Raw genomic sequence first — 14,574 nt, forward strand, 5'->3', positions numbered from 1 at the left:
ATTCTAGGCCTGATGGCACCTAGATAGGAGAGTCAGAGTTCCTAATCTCATTATCTTATGGATACTAGAAAGTTTGAACTGCTAATTCATGCTGTATTCCTACCCCCATTCCATGCAAGCTCCTGAGGGCAAATTGTTTCTAGGTTTTGAATTTATAGCCTTGGCATCTGACATTTTTTAAGTGCTACATGAGGGTGCTTCATTGAATTAATTCTTTTTCAGTACTATTAAAGACTTCATAGCAATGTTAAAGAATGGTTGAGGGGTGGCTAGTGGCTCTGCAGATAAGAGCCAGGCCTGGGGATGAAGGGTCCTGGATTCAAATCTGGCCTCAGACACTTCCTAGGTGGGTGACCCTGGGCAAGTCACTTAACCCCAATTGTTTGGTCCTTGCTGCTCTTCTGCTTTGGAACCAATACTTAGTATTGATTCTAGGACAGGTAAAAGAGGTTTAAAAAGAGGTAACAGTTTTAAAAATAAATAAATAAAAAACAAAAAAGAATGGGTAATTGGTTTCAATTTCATGTCCGTGGGCTTTTTTTCAATCACCAAAATCTCTTAGTAAAAGTATATAAAACTTCATTTAAATATATATTACCTGAAACAAATTCTGAGCTTTCTTCTCAAATATTTGATGGTTCTGATTTGTTCCCTCTTTGACAGCAGACTCCAAGTGTGTAAAGAATTGCCAAACATAATCGTTAGCATGTATAATAAAGCCATGTAGAGAATATTCACTGTCAGAAACCAAGAACTTATTAGCCAATTCGGTGTTACTGTAACCTGAAAAAAAAAATGTGGCTGATTTTGTCATTCCTGAACTTAACAGCTGAAGCAAAAACTCTTTAATAAATCTTTATTCAGCACTACTTGAAACATTAAAACTTAATAGATTTTTAACACTGATTACTGCCAATGATGACATCTAGGGTCATGCATCGTGAATTCAACATACACAACAAATAATAAAGCAACAAATGCATTCTTTCCTATCTTTTGCAACCCTTAACTAAAAGTCTTATTTGTAATATTTGCCTATTTCACTCAACTGTTGCAAATGGTCTTTCAGATCCTTTTTCTATCTGGACCCTCTGAAAATATTTCATTTAATATATGTCAGAAGCAATTTTCAGACACCCCCTCCAATACCAATGTGTTATTTTAAAACTTTTGTTCCCACTCATATTGTGATCCATGTCCTTTAAAGAACAAATATCATGGGATGGTATAGGAAGATAAAAAGTCTTTGACTTCAATATCCTTCCCAGATTTTGAAGCAGACTCTTACAGACTTCCCCCTGCAAAGACTTCCAGGGTCACATTCTAACAGAGCAAGTTACCTTCATTGGTTTTATTTAATAATTCAAGTGCTGTGCAGGCATCAAGTAATCTCTCGATCCCACATACAGATGCATTTATGTGGGCAGCAACATCTTTGGCCTTCAGAATGTCTTTGCCTTTGAGCAGATCAAACACCTTTAGCTTACAGGCCACAAACATTGCCTGCACATTAAAAACACATAAGGATTGGTCTTTAAAAATACATAAGAGGATTTATTTAAAGGAGGGTTCTAAGATAGCATCTTATTTCAATATAGTTGTTTTCCCTTGTATTCCTACGTATTTTACTTTAAGCATTTAAAAACATGATTTTGAGAAAGGGTTCATAGGCTTCACTAATTTGGCAAAGGAGTCCATGACACAAAAAAGGCAAAGAAAACCTAGGCTAAGTGATATCCAAGGTTTTTCAGATTTTGTACTGACCAAAAAATACAAGTAAAAGCAAAATCTAAGAGATTTATTTTACTTTTTGGAAAAAGACTGTTTCTTTGGTAGAATAAAGTAATGTAAAATCAAGGTTAGTTCCTATCTACTAAATTTTCTTCAGCAGATAATTTTGGATCTGCTCTCCTTTCTGATTAAAGACAATTTGTTAAAGACAATCAAAACTGCCCCCACAGGATAAAATGCAGTTGTCAGATTCAGGGATCTGGTGATAAAAATTTAATAAAGCAGGACAATACTGGTTTCCCAGATTCTTTCACTACATAAACCCATTTAATCAAATGACACTGGATTCTTTTGAATGGAATCTAATGATGGGTCAAATACTCCTTTTTATCTCCAAAATGTTGATTAAATATGCTCTGTGATTACCTTGAATACTTTAGTAGATATAAAAAATAATTATTGACTTAATAATGCCTCTTACAAGTGAAACACAATTGTACCCTTTTAGAATGCTGGTTTAGGATGAAAGGATTAATATTACATTGAGATACCAAGTTATAGGGGCATTTCAGACACATACTTATGTTTTGTTGGGGAGGAGAAGGAAGTAGAAGGATATTATCTGATTGTCCATTGGCATGTTATTAAAGAGTTTTATTGAATTAAATTCTATAAATGACACCTTTCTATGTATGCATATTCAATTATTTTCTCCATCCCTGTATACAAGTCTTCCTATTTAAACAAGATTACTATGAGGGGCAGCTAAATGGCTCAGTAGATGAGAGAACCAAACTGGAGACTGGAGGTCCTGGGTTCAAATCTGTCCTCAGGTACTTCTTAGATAAGTGACTGTAACCCCAAATGTGTAGAAAACATTCTAAGAAGTCTATAGGCCTCTCTAGACTGTTAAGAAAGGTTAAGATCCTCTGTTGTACAGGATGCCTACAAGAGTTGGATCACCAGCAGCTCCAAAGAGAAGTTCTAAGGGCAGATTCCAAAACAGAACTGCAGGAATTGTCTGTCTTCTAGCAATAGCACCATAGCTGGGGAAGGTCTGGAGCAAAATTTCAAGCAGCACAGGAGAGCTACTCTGAACCAAGCACGGAATCCCCCAAGCAACTCCGTGAACCCCTGCGGATATCTCCACTTTGCACAGGTTTAAGCACACTGGACATCTGTTCTAGGGCATAACTCCATCAGGCCCCTGTCTCCCAGTTGACAGAATTCCCACTTAGTTTACTGTTGTTTAGTAATTTTCAGTCATGCCGAACTCTTCATGACCCTATTTAGGGTTTTCCTGGCAAGGATATTAGAGCAGCTTATTTCCTTCTCCAGCTCATTTTACAGATAAGGAAACTGAGGCAAACAGGGTTAAGTGCCTGGCCCTGGTTCACACAGCTGGTGTGAGACCAGATTTGATTTCTGGGAAATGGGTTTTCCTGATTCCAGGACCAGCACTAGTTGCACTGTGCCATCTAGCAGGCCCTACCATACACAGTATAGTCCATTTAGGAAGGCTTCCTATACCAACAACTCTTCCCAATCCCAAACCTGACCCAAAATAATCAGCTAATGCCATGCCTTCCTATACCTGCCACCCATCTGCCCTCAACTCACATTCTTGAGTCTCTCCTGGTTTGTCTCCTTTTGTGCAAATTCCCATTCTCCCACAATGAACTTCTGTGGGCAAAACTCTGGTAATCAAACAACTGAGTCATGGTTTTGGTTTTAAAGCCAAGATAGAACTTAAATCCAATTCCTATTTTAAAAAAAGTTTCAGAGCAAAAAGCAAGCAAACAAAAATTCCCAATCACAAATTTATCCAATGATGTCATTTAGAGATATACATGTCACAGCTCACTTACAAAGGGACGATTTGCAAATTTCCTTGCATTCCTTGAGAGCCAGGTCCTGTTTTTCTCCCTTGTCTAGTGTTAAGATCAAATTGTCTTCCTTTTATAAAATTCTTGAAAGATTGAAAATTTCTCATTTTTAAAAGGAGACTTTGGAAGAGAGCTTCTTCCTGCTCCAATGTGTCACCTTTACTTAGAAGAGCTTACTGAAAAGAAATTGGTAAATGCAAAGTATCTGTCCAAGTAAAGTGACTTAGAATGCCTTTTCTTTTCCTTTAAGAAATCTCCTGAGGAAATCTAAGTTAGTGGGCCTGAGGAAAAAAGTGAAGTACATATTAGGCAAAGCTGATTGGGGACAGCTTTGAGTTTCTATTCTGAGAGCCTATGGTTAAAATAATTTAAAATTTATCTATATCAAATTTCTATGTTTATTTTTGAGTATTTTTTTCCCAGTTCACCTCAGAAGCATTAATATAAGCTTCAAGAACACGGTTACCTTGTCTGTGAGTATACACCCCAGGGAGATGAAGGGCATTTACCACTTTAGTATAAACTAACATCTTTTTTTCAGCCATGTTTTTAGTTTACAAATTACCTGCAGGTGACAAAAATTGGGCCACTACCAATCATGCCCTAAACATAGTGTAAAAAGTTTTTTTTTTTACTGTTTTTTGTTGTTATTTTTAATTATGATAGTATACAATAAACTATCTAGAGCAAGTTCTGAGGTCTCTGAGATGTTTGCCTCAAATAAGACTTCATTTGTATGTATTAAGATAATCACTTAGCTTGAAAGTAGCTTTTTACCTACCAAGAAGAGAATTTTCTCCTTCTACTTTAGCAAAGTCATTAATTAGAAGGGGAAAAATCATAGCACTAAATACCTTTGATGCTTTAAAGCCGTCCAAAAGCTCTATAAGAATAGTTGGAAATGGAGCCTGGTTTTCCACGTTCTCACTGCAATTCGCCATGGGCTCTCCACTCACATGCTGGGCAACTTCTTTCTTTCTCAAGCTCCCCGGATCTCCACAAGAGAATGCACTTTCACCTTTTAGCATGCTGGTCACATTTTGTTGAGTAGAATTTGAGCTGCCACTTTCTTCATCACTTAGAACTTCAAAGGTTTCTACTGAAGGGACTGAGTCATGCTTTACATGATGTATGGCATCTTTAGAAGGTGGATAATACAATTCCACCAACTTTTTGCAAAAGTGGTTCAATGGGAACCCTACCACATTCAGAAAGTCTCCATGAACATACTCAACTAACATTCCCCCAAGGGACTGTATGCCATAGCCACCAGCTTTGTCCCTGGGAGAAGGAGAAGAGAAAGGCAGAGCAAAAGCAGAAGATAAAAGAGAAATTACAAACCCGTAGGCCAAGACACTAACATCAGCTTTAGAATTTAGTTTCATGCCAACTAGTTGAGAATTATAAGAGTAAAGTAAGCTGTCTCCATTAATGGGATGGTTTCACATATTTTACAAATATATTTTTTATTGACAAAAATGTATTTGTATGATACATATATGTAAAAATAATACAAATATTAAGGAGTTGAAGATTTAGCCCATATTGACATCAATTCCAAAAGTATAAGGCCTCACTGATAATAATCTATTATGATAGAAAATTTCTGTCTGTGAGATAGAGGCATCTTTGAAAATTATTATAGGGGACAGCTAGATAGCTCAGTAGATAGAGACTCAGGCCAAGAGATGAAAGTCCTTAGGTTCAAATCTGGTCTCAGACACTTCCTATCTGTGTGACCTTGGGCAAGTTGCTTAACCTCCAATGCCTCGTCCTTACCGCTTTTCTATCTTGTAACCAATACACAATATTGATTCTAAAATGGAAGGTATGGGCTAAAAAAAAAAAGCTTCCAGACCAATCAACATTTTAAAGAACAGTGCTACTAAAACACCCAGCACAGGGCTGTACTGCCCAACAGTGCTATAAACACACTAGATCAGTGAAGGCGAACCTATGACATGGTGCCAAAGAAGGCAGATAGAGAGCTCTCTGTGGGCATGCATACCACCCTCAACCCCAGAGTTATTTACTAGAAAAGCAGAGGGGCTTGGGGGAGCTATTCCCCTCCCCCTCTCCACCATGCCTGATGACATTTTTTCACACCCCCCCCCAACAACCCAATGGGAGTGTTTCTTCCCTCCTTTGTGTGTGTGTGTGTTGGGGGTGGGGGTGGCAGCACTCTGTCTCTAAATGGTTTGCCATGCTCAAAAAATATTGGTGGAATGAAAGACAACAGATTCCTAATGGTTGGGGCAGGTATAGTGAAAACCTATATACTCTAAAGCAGTCCCTAAGTTCTATAAAGAACAAATGTTATAGGAAGATCATTGTCACTCTTCATATTTGGTAAAAAAGGGTGTTTTTCTTTCAGTGAAAAGGGAGTTTGAAGAAGAAGAGAAAATTAATGTTTATTATCTGAAAAAAAAATTTAATCTAAGTAAAAAGTAAATGCTACAGGAATGGGTCTTATGTTCATTCTGAATGGGATGAGGTATGTATGTTGGCTTCAAAAAAAAAAAACCCTTGCCTTCTGTCTTGATATCAATTCTTTTTTTTTTTTTAAACTTGTACTAATACTGTGTATTGGTACAACAGTAATGGCTAGATGATGGGGGTTAAGTAGCTTGCCCAAAGACACTCAGATAAGAAGTATCTGAGGTCATATTTGAACCCAGGACTTTACAGATTCTCTAGGTCTGGCTTTCTGCTCCCCTTAGTATCAGTTCTAAGACAGAAGAGCAGCAAAGGCTAGGCATTAGAGTTAAGTGACTTATCCAGGGTTACACAGGGGCTAGGATGTATCTGAGGACAGATCGGCACATTAACTTTTATAGAATACTTACATTGGTTCTCCACTATGAATGTATTCCCATAAAAGCTCCTCTGACAGGTCAGAAAATTTGACTTTGGTTTCCTCATAGAATTCAAAGACTTCTGTTTCTAGCTGCTTATCTGAAATAAAAAATGTCTACCATAAGCCAAGATAACTATTTCAATGAAAATCATCAAGAGTAAAGGCATTTTAACAAATTTTAATACTTAAAAATCCATAAAATCTTTGCTTCTGCCAAATCCTAAATCCTCTAGTGGCTTTAGTTTCCTCATCAGCAAAATGGGGATAATAATTCTTACACTACAAAACTATCGGGTTTAAAAAGAAAATTTTGGAATGCTTGTGATAGGCAACTTTACTTCACTGGATCTTGGCATCTGATGGTCTCAATGTAAGAGAAACACCACTGGACACTTTATGTACAACAGCAAACATCAATGAAATATTGAGCTGGGAAGAATATACCAGAGACACACAAGACACCATTTAAATGTTCAAACTGTGATCGCCTCCCCTCATCTGTAGTCTGAATAGAAAATGTGACACTGAGCATATTGTGCCAGAGTGAAGGGAAAACAAGTCTCTGACCACACCTGTCATCACAAACTCAAGAGAAACAGCTAGGCCCCCCATGAAGTGTCAGGATGGACAGGTTCTGGGGCAGCCCAGGGAGGCAGAAAACAACCTTAGGCTGTTGCAACACAGAACATGTATAAGATATTCTAGCGAGTCTGAAGAACAAGCTCTACGTGGCACATGACAATGAACCAAGTCATTTCTTGGGCTCATCTTTGTCTCTAATAATGAAAAAATTCTAAATTATTAGTATCTTTTTGCTTTTCTATTTCTTTTCTTTTAAGAAATTCTTACCTTCCATCTTAGAATTGATAGTAAGTATGATTTCCAAGACAGAAGAGCAATATGGACTAGGCAAGAAGGGTTAAGTGACTTGTCCAAGGTCACACACTGTGTCAGAAGGCCACATTTGAACCCAGGTCCTCCTGTGTCTAGGCCTGATTCTCTAACTATTAAACCACCTCACTACACCCCTCTTCTGTTGCTTTCAGTTTCAGATAGACCATCCTTACCCAATACATTACCTTGTGATATTGAACAAAGGATAAAAAAAAGAAAAAAGAAAAGTCAGAAAATAAACCAACCTATAAATTTAGTGAGATATTACATGGAGTGTCCAATTCCTGTAACCTCTGTAACTATGGAATGGAAGTACCTGGGGACCAAGCTTGGACATTATCATTACACAAAATTCAGTTTCCATTTATTTTCATTGCTGTTTTTTGCATTTATATTCTTCACAATCAATTAAAAAAAGTATTTAAAAAGCTATCCCTAGGCTATAAGCCCACTCATATCTCTAGCATCTCAATTTTTTAAAAAAGTTACCAAAAAATAGGCCTTTGGAAATGTGGGTACTCGCATTCTCTTCTTAGGAGCTTTTTCTCTAGTGTAGTAAACCTTTCTGATTACACATGCATGCACACACGGTGTATACATCTGTGTGCGTGTGTAGGTGCTGTGCATGTAGGGGATTTTCTGTGCAGGTACATATCTATCTCTACACACACACACACATCCCCAAGGCACCTCTGAGCCCCTCAGGAGGTGGGGGATGGATTTCAGTGGCAGCGTCTCCAGAACTTCTTGATAGGGGTCTCAGAGTCATCTGGCTGCATTTCCTTTTTCATGCCAGTAAGAAGGTTGGCACAGGCCTGGACCTGTAACTTCCCCACCTAAGGAAATTGATATTGCAGTCCAGGACAACGCTGCCCTGCCTGGGACAGTGAAAGGTGCCGTGGCTTCTCCAGGGTTGCCCAGCCAGGGGACAAAGCCATGTCTTTCTGTCAGTTCTCTATCACCTATTGTAAGTGCCCTTTCCTAGGACTTACAGCATTACGTGGTACCAAACATTTCATCACTTCACATTTTGCCATTGTGTATCAAGGGCTGTTAGAAAGATGATCTGTGGAAACTATTTCTTGTGACTGAAACTGGTATATACTCTGGCTTGGGACTAGAGGGCTGCTACTAAAGGGACACCTGAGGGTACCTAGTTAGTTGTTTCTTGCATGACCTGGATTGCAAATCCTCTCTCTCTTCATTTCTCTTCCACAGGGCAAAAGAAAAAAAAATTTGTTTAGCCATAAAACAGTAGGAAAATGGTTGGGTAGGTAAAGCATGACTTTAGAACCCAATTTATAACCCATGATTCACTCTGAGTTCACTGTTCTGGAGGCCCTAGAGGCCCCATGAGGCCAGCCAAGCCCACCTGAGAGTATACAGACTGTAAGGAAATGCAGAAAACAAACTGGGAGTCCTGTTGTTCCATCACCTTCAGCAGCCCCTCCCACCGGTGAGGGAAGCAGTGCCTGGCCCAGGGTTCCCCTGACATAGGAGGCACTCCTCACTGTGACCTCTCTGGTCCTCACAGCAGCAATGAAGAGACACAGAAGATGGGAGTCTGCAGCCAGTGGCAGGCTGGGTGGGAAGTGTGGGACACGCCAGAGGCCTCAAGCTGGGGGCCACAACAGACTCAGGAACCATCCCCATGAGGACAGGTGGGGGAGGTGGTAGGGATGCAGGCCACAGACACATGGTGATGAGTTAGGGGAGTGTTAGGCCTGGAGGCAGGAAGGTTCTGAGTTCCAATGTGATCCTGTGCAAGTCACTTAGTTTCCTCTGTGAATTTTAAAACGACTCCACCCTACTCAGACCTTACTTACAAGATTTTATTTAGCTATCTCCTGATTGTAACAATGAAGACACTCTTCAACAGAATCAGGAATGTCTTGTAGTACTTTACATTACTCCACCCTACTTAGACATACTTTAGGGGAAGATAAAGTTGTAATCTCCTAATTGAACAATGAAGGTACTTAATTGTCACCTTATAGTGAAGCTAGAACTTTAAGCTATCTGTTTTTAGACCTTAATACAAAAAGGTGTTAAGTAACCATAAAGGTTAAATTAATCACAAAAAGGTCACGTAACTAACAAAAGGGGAACCATAAATTTCCAGACTGACCTGGGAATTTTATTTGGCGACCATTTAAATCTAGATTTAAAGTCACAATTCTAAATTCATCTTTACACCTCTCCCATCAGAGAGCTGACAGTCTCTGCCATTTCTTAATCCATTATGCTAAGATCTAAGGTCCTATGAAAAAAACAGGGAAATATTACCTTTAGTGCTGCAAAGAACGATTGCTACTCCAGTAAACACACTGTGTTCCTTTCCATTTAACCTACAAGATAAAGATTGTCACTTTTTTATACAAAAGCCCTGAAAAAAAGCAACAACTCTTTTATGGCTGAAGAATAGCCCACTTGAAAAAAAAATCACATTGACTAAATACATGTATTCCCACAACTAGATTTCATAAATTAGCATTTTAATTTCTCCCCTGAAGTATCTTGGTTTTTAACTCCTCTTCTTAGTCACTTGTCTTAAGTAAAAATATAAATCAACTTGAAAAACAATTAGTCAATGTCAATTAGCTATATAATTTATTTTCATTTTTTTAAACGGTTACCTTCTGTTTTAGAATTGGTACTAAGTATTAGTTCCAAGACAGAAGAGGAATAAGGGCCTATAGGCCAAAGAAGGCAAACCTTTAGGGACAGAGGGCCAGGCCTTGCCCCCACCACACCCCCTAGACCAAGTGCCCTGCTGGACCCCCACCAGAGCCTGAGTGCCTGCTGTACCCTGCACCTCCCCCAACCCCAGACAGGAGTAAAGCACTCCCATTGGGCTACTGAGCAGAGGGGCAGCTGATGAGAGGCTCATGTAGAGAGGGAGGAAGGGAATGGCCTGAGTACTCTGCTCTTCTCCAGCTCTGTCACCTGTGAGCCATCCACCTTACCCGCTGTGTGCTCCCATTGGCTGCTGGGTGGGGTGGGGGATGGGAAAGAATATCATCAGACATGGTGGAGAGAGGGATGGGAACAGCTCTGCTCAAGGCCCTTTGCCTTTCTAGTAATGAACTCTGGGGGATTGGGGGTGGGGAGGGAGGGTATCAGAGTGCCCACAGAGAGCACTCTCCATTCCATATTTGGCACCCATGCCATAGGTTCACCATCACTGGGCTAGACAATGGGGATTAAGTGATTTACCCAGGGTCACCCGGCTAGAAAGGGTCTGAGGCCAGATTTGAACCGAAGACTTCACATCTCCAGCCTTGGCTCTTTATCCTCTGAGCCACCCAGCTGCCCCTTGAATCCATAATTTTAATTCTTTAAGTCTAAAATTCATAAACCTATAAGTTGAAGTCACCTTACAGAAGGGGGAAGAAAGAAAACCCTCACAAATGGCTGTAAAGCTAAGCCAGGGGCAGGGACTTAAGAGTCTCACTCCCTAAGTTATCAGTGAAGCCACAAGAGGGCATATCAATAGAAAAGTTTGGGAATCTCCAAGGCTATTACTTTTCTCAAAAGACAAAATACTATTTAAAAGAAAAATTTACCTTTTGTCTTAGAACCAATATGGAGTGTTAGGGCCAAGGGAGTAAGGCCTAGTTAATGGACATTAAATGACTTGCCCATGGTCACACAGCCAGTAAATGTCTGAGTCCACATTTGGACCCAGGACCTCCCATTTCTAGGCCTGAATCTCTAACCACCAAGGCACCCAGCTGCCCCCAAAATAGTACTTTGAATATAGCAGATGGCTTCTCTTTGTGTTGTTCAGTCATTTCAGCTGTACCAGACTCTTTGGGACCCCATTTAGGGTTTTCCTGGAGGGTTTATCATTTCCTTCTCCAGCTCATGTTACAGATGAGTAAACTGATCATTGAATCAGAACAGACACACAAGAAACAGTAATAAAATAGTATAGTAATCTTGTATTGGACAAAAGTAAGATCCAAGTTTGGGGATGAGAACCTAAAATAAGAGCTATTTGGTAAAAGTTGCTGGGACAGTAGTTTGGCCAAAAACTAGGTGCAAATATTTTATACCATTTTAAGACAATCAAAATGGATATGGCCTAGATATAAAAGGAGAGAGTATAAGCAAATAAGAACAGGGTAAACATATTACTTATCAGATTTATACACAGAAGAGAAATATATGAGAGAACAAGAGAGACAGTGTGTTTTGAAATGTAAAATGGATTAATTTTGATTACATTAAAATTTCCATACAAATAAACTGATGTGGCCAAGGTTAGAAGGAAAGCAGAAAATCAGGGGAAAAGTTTATACACAGTGTCTTAAATAGAGGTCTCATATCTAAAATATATTGAGAACTTTGTCAAATTTATAAGAGTAAGAGCAATCTCTCAATGGATAAATAGACAAAAGATATGAACCAACAGTTTTTGGATGAAGAAATAAAAACCATATATAGTTATATGGAAGAAATGCTCTAGATCACTGCTTATTAGAGAAATGCAAATCAAAACAATTCTGAGACATTATCTCACACATCATTTTGATAAAAGGATAAAATGACAAATATTAGAGGGGATATAGAAAAATGAGGACACTGTTGATGGAACTGTGAACAGATCTCACCATTTTGGAATTATGCCCAGAGAGTTATAAAATCATGTATACCCATAGACCCAGCTGCTTGTTCTGTTGCCAAAGAGATCAGAGAAAAATGAAAAGAATACATATATTCTTTTTTTGGGAAATTTTATTTAATTAGTAAATTTAGAACATTATTCCTTGGTTACAAGAATCATATTCTTTCCCTCCCCTCCCCTCACCCCTTCCCATAGCCAATGTGCAATTCCACAGGGTATTACATGTGTCCTTGGTCAAAACCTATTTCATGTTGTTGATGTTTGCCCTAGGGTGATCATTTAGAGTCTACGTTCCCAATCATATTCCCCTTGGCCCATTTAGTCAAGCAGAAGAACCCATATATTCCAAGATATTTATAGCCATTCTTTTTGGGATGGTGAAGAATTGGAAAAGTGAGGGGATGTCCATCAATTGGGGAATGGTTAGACCAATTGTGGAATATCACTGTGATGGAATACTACTGTGTCATAACAAAAGAAGAGCAAGTTAATTTTTTGAAAAAGATTAGCAAGGCCTTTATGAAGTAATGAAGAGTGAAACAGGTAGGACTAAGAGAACATTATATACAGTTATAGAATCTGAATAACTTGTGAACATCTTCCTGTACAGAATGAACTGAAAAATACTAACATGAAAGACACACATATATATGTTATATATATGTAGCTTGTATGATAATACCTTCTATGGTTAAAGGAAAGGAAGGGCTGAGATATCTGGGAATAAATTCTATTAAATAAATAAATTTTTTTAAAAGTTTAAAAAATAAATACTATTTTTATTATTATTATTAATTCCTATAAACCTTGGTATCCTCATCCTATTTTTAGGTGGGTAGGAAGGGGATTCCAAACTTTTAATTTTATTAATTTATTCTAACACTAATGTGGACACTCTTTCCATTTGTCCATATAGGCTGATACTCATTTATAATTTAATCTTTTTTTTTTTAAACCCTTACCATAGGTCTTAGAATGGATACTAAGTGTGGCTTCAAGGCAGACAAAAGGCAAAGGCTAGGCAGTTAGGATTAAGTGATTTGCCCACAGTCACACAGCTAGGGAGTGTCTTAGGCCAAATTTGAACCCAAGACCTCCTGTCTCCAGGCCTGACTCTCTATCCACTGGGCCACCCAGCTGCTCCTATAATTTAATCTTAAAGAACAATCTTATACATGTAAAACCCAGTGGAATTGCTCGTTGGTTGGGGAGGAGGGAGGAATGAATCATATAACCATGGAAAAATATTCTAAATTAATTAAATAAAAATCTTCAATTAAAAAAATTAAAGTTATCTTGACTTGGAAAAGAAAAAAGAGCAGTCTTAGGACCTAAAAGGTTTAAGTGAACTGATCCTAGTCATCAGCGAGCATGTCAGAAGCAGTACTAGGTGTCTCTAAGGCTAATTTTCTATATACTACACTTTGATATCTTAGGATAACTCCTGCACTATTTACCTGAGATCTATCTTAGATAATGCATGTAAAGCATCTTGTGGATCTGAGATCTGATATGGATGCCTTATATGTCAACATATATATATATATATATATATATATATATATATATATATATATATATATATATATATATATATATATATATATATATATATATATTATAATGTCAGCATTATAATTTAGGGGATTTTTTCATTAGGCACCAGCAGCCTGCTCTTCTCTGGGACAATCTCTGTAGTAAGCCCCAGCAGCCACAGCCTAGAATCTGAGCATCCTCTTTCTTAAACAACATTAGAAAGGCATTGCCAGGCTTTACTCTCTCCCCCCTTTCTAAGTTTCCAGTATAGTTTAGGTCATTTCTATTTTCTGATGGCCATTTCCTGGGTTACTACCATCAATAACATAAATAATGGTTCTTGTTTACAAACCTGATATCCAGGTTTGTAAAAATGGAGACTTGAATCCAGGACTTCAATCCCCAGAAGTCCTTGCTCTACTTCCCCAGAATGCTTTGTAATATCACTGAATTCTCACCTGGGCTAAGATTGAGATGGAGTATTTAACCTGATTGGAAAGGGTTCTGGGCCTCTCTTTTTTCTTTCCTGTTTCTGTTTGCAAGCAGATGTGTCTCTTTTCATAATGTAGGTGAGGTTGTGTCTAGGCCTCTCTGGGCCTAGACACGTGCTTTCTTATTCTGTAATTTTCTTTAATCCTTAACCTTTAATAGACCTCTAAAAATATAATACTCCTTGCAGAGAGAAACTAATTTCTACCTGCCTCAGTTTCCCTAAATTTTAATCTTTATAGGTTATACAGCATGACCTATTTTGCAACCTGAGAACATCTACTTATTAAGTGACAAACCACTGAAAATGAAGATAAAACCAAATGTAAAAAAACCTAGTGTTTTTACAGTGACTAAACCTTTTTTTTTAAGACCTTACCTTCCATCATAGAATCAATACTGTGTATTAGTTTCACAACAGAAGAGCAGTGTAAAAATGGAGATTTGAACCCCGGACTTCAATTCCCAGAAGTCCCTGGAACTTTTTGCTAGCTTCCCAGAATTCCCCAGAATCTCTTCTGAGTGCAAGATCTCAAATTTTATTTAAAGGG

At 38.3% G+C, this 14,574-nt stretch overlaps 1 protein-coding gene across 4 annotated transcripts in view; it reads right to left on the reverse strand.

Moving 5' to 3' along the window:
* Nucleotides 1–14,574, reverse strand: part of ASMTL (acetylserotonin O-methyltransferase like) — a 41,082-nt gene that overhangs the window by 16,937 nt on the left and 9,571 nt on the right. For all 4 annotated transcript variants that reach the window (XM_001364206.4, XM_007501014.3, XM_007501012.3 and 1 more), the window contains exons 5-9: nt 9,655–9,716; nt 6,464–6,572; nt 4,472–4,898; nt 1,341–1,503; nt 599–783 (exon numbers count right to left, since the gene is read on the reverse strand). In XM_001364206.4, the coding sequence (XP_001364243.2) occupies nt 599–783; nt 1,341–1,503; nt 4,472–4,898; nt 6,464–6,572; nt 9,655–9,716 (946 nt within the window). The remainder of the gene's footprint in view (nt 1–598; nt 784–1,340; nt 1,504–4,471; nt 4,899–6,463; nt 6,573–9,654; nt 9,717–14,574) is intronic.

This window comes from Monodelphis domestica, chromosome 8, assembly GCF_027887165.1.
Source record: "Monodelphis domestica isolate mMonDom1 chromosome 8, mMonDom1.pri, whole genome shotgun sequence".
Taxonomy (NCBI): Eukaryota; Metazoa; Chordata; class Mammalia; order Didelphimorphia; family Didelphidae; genus Monodelphis; species Monodelphis domestica.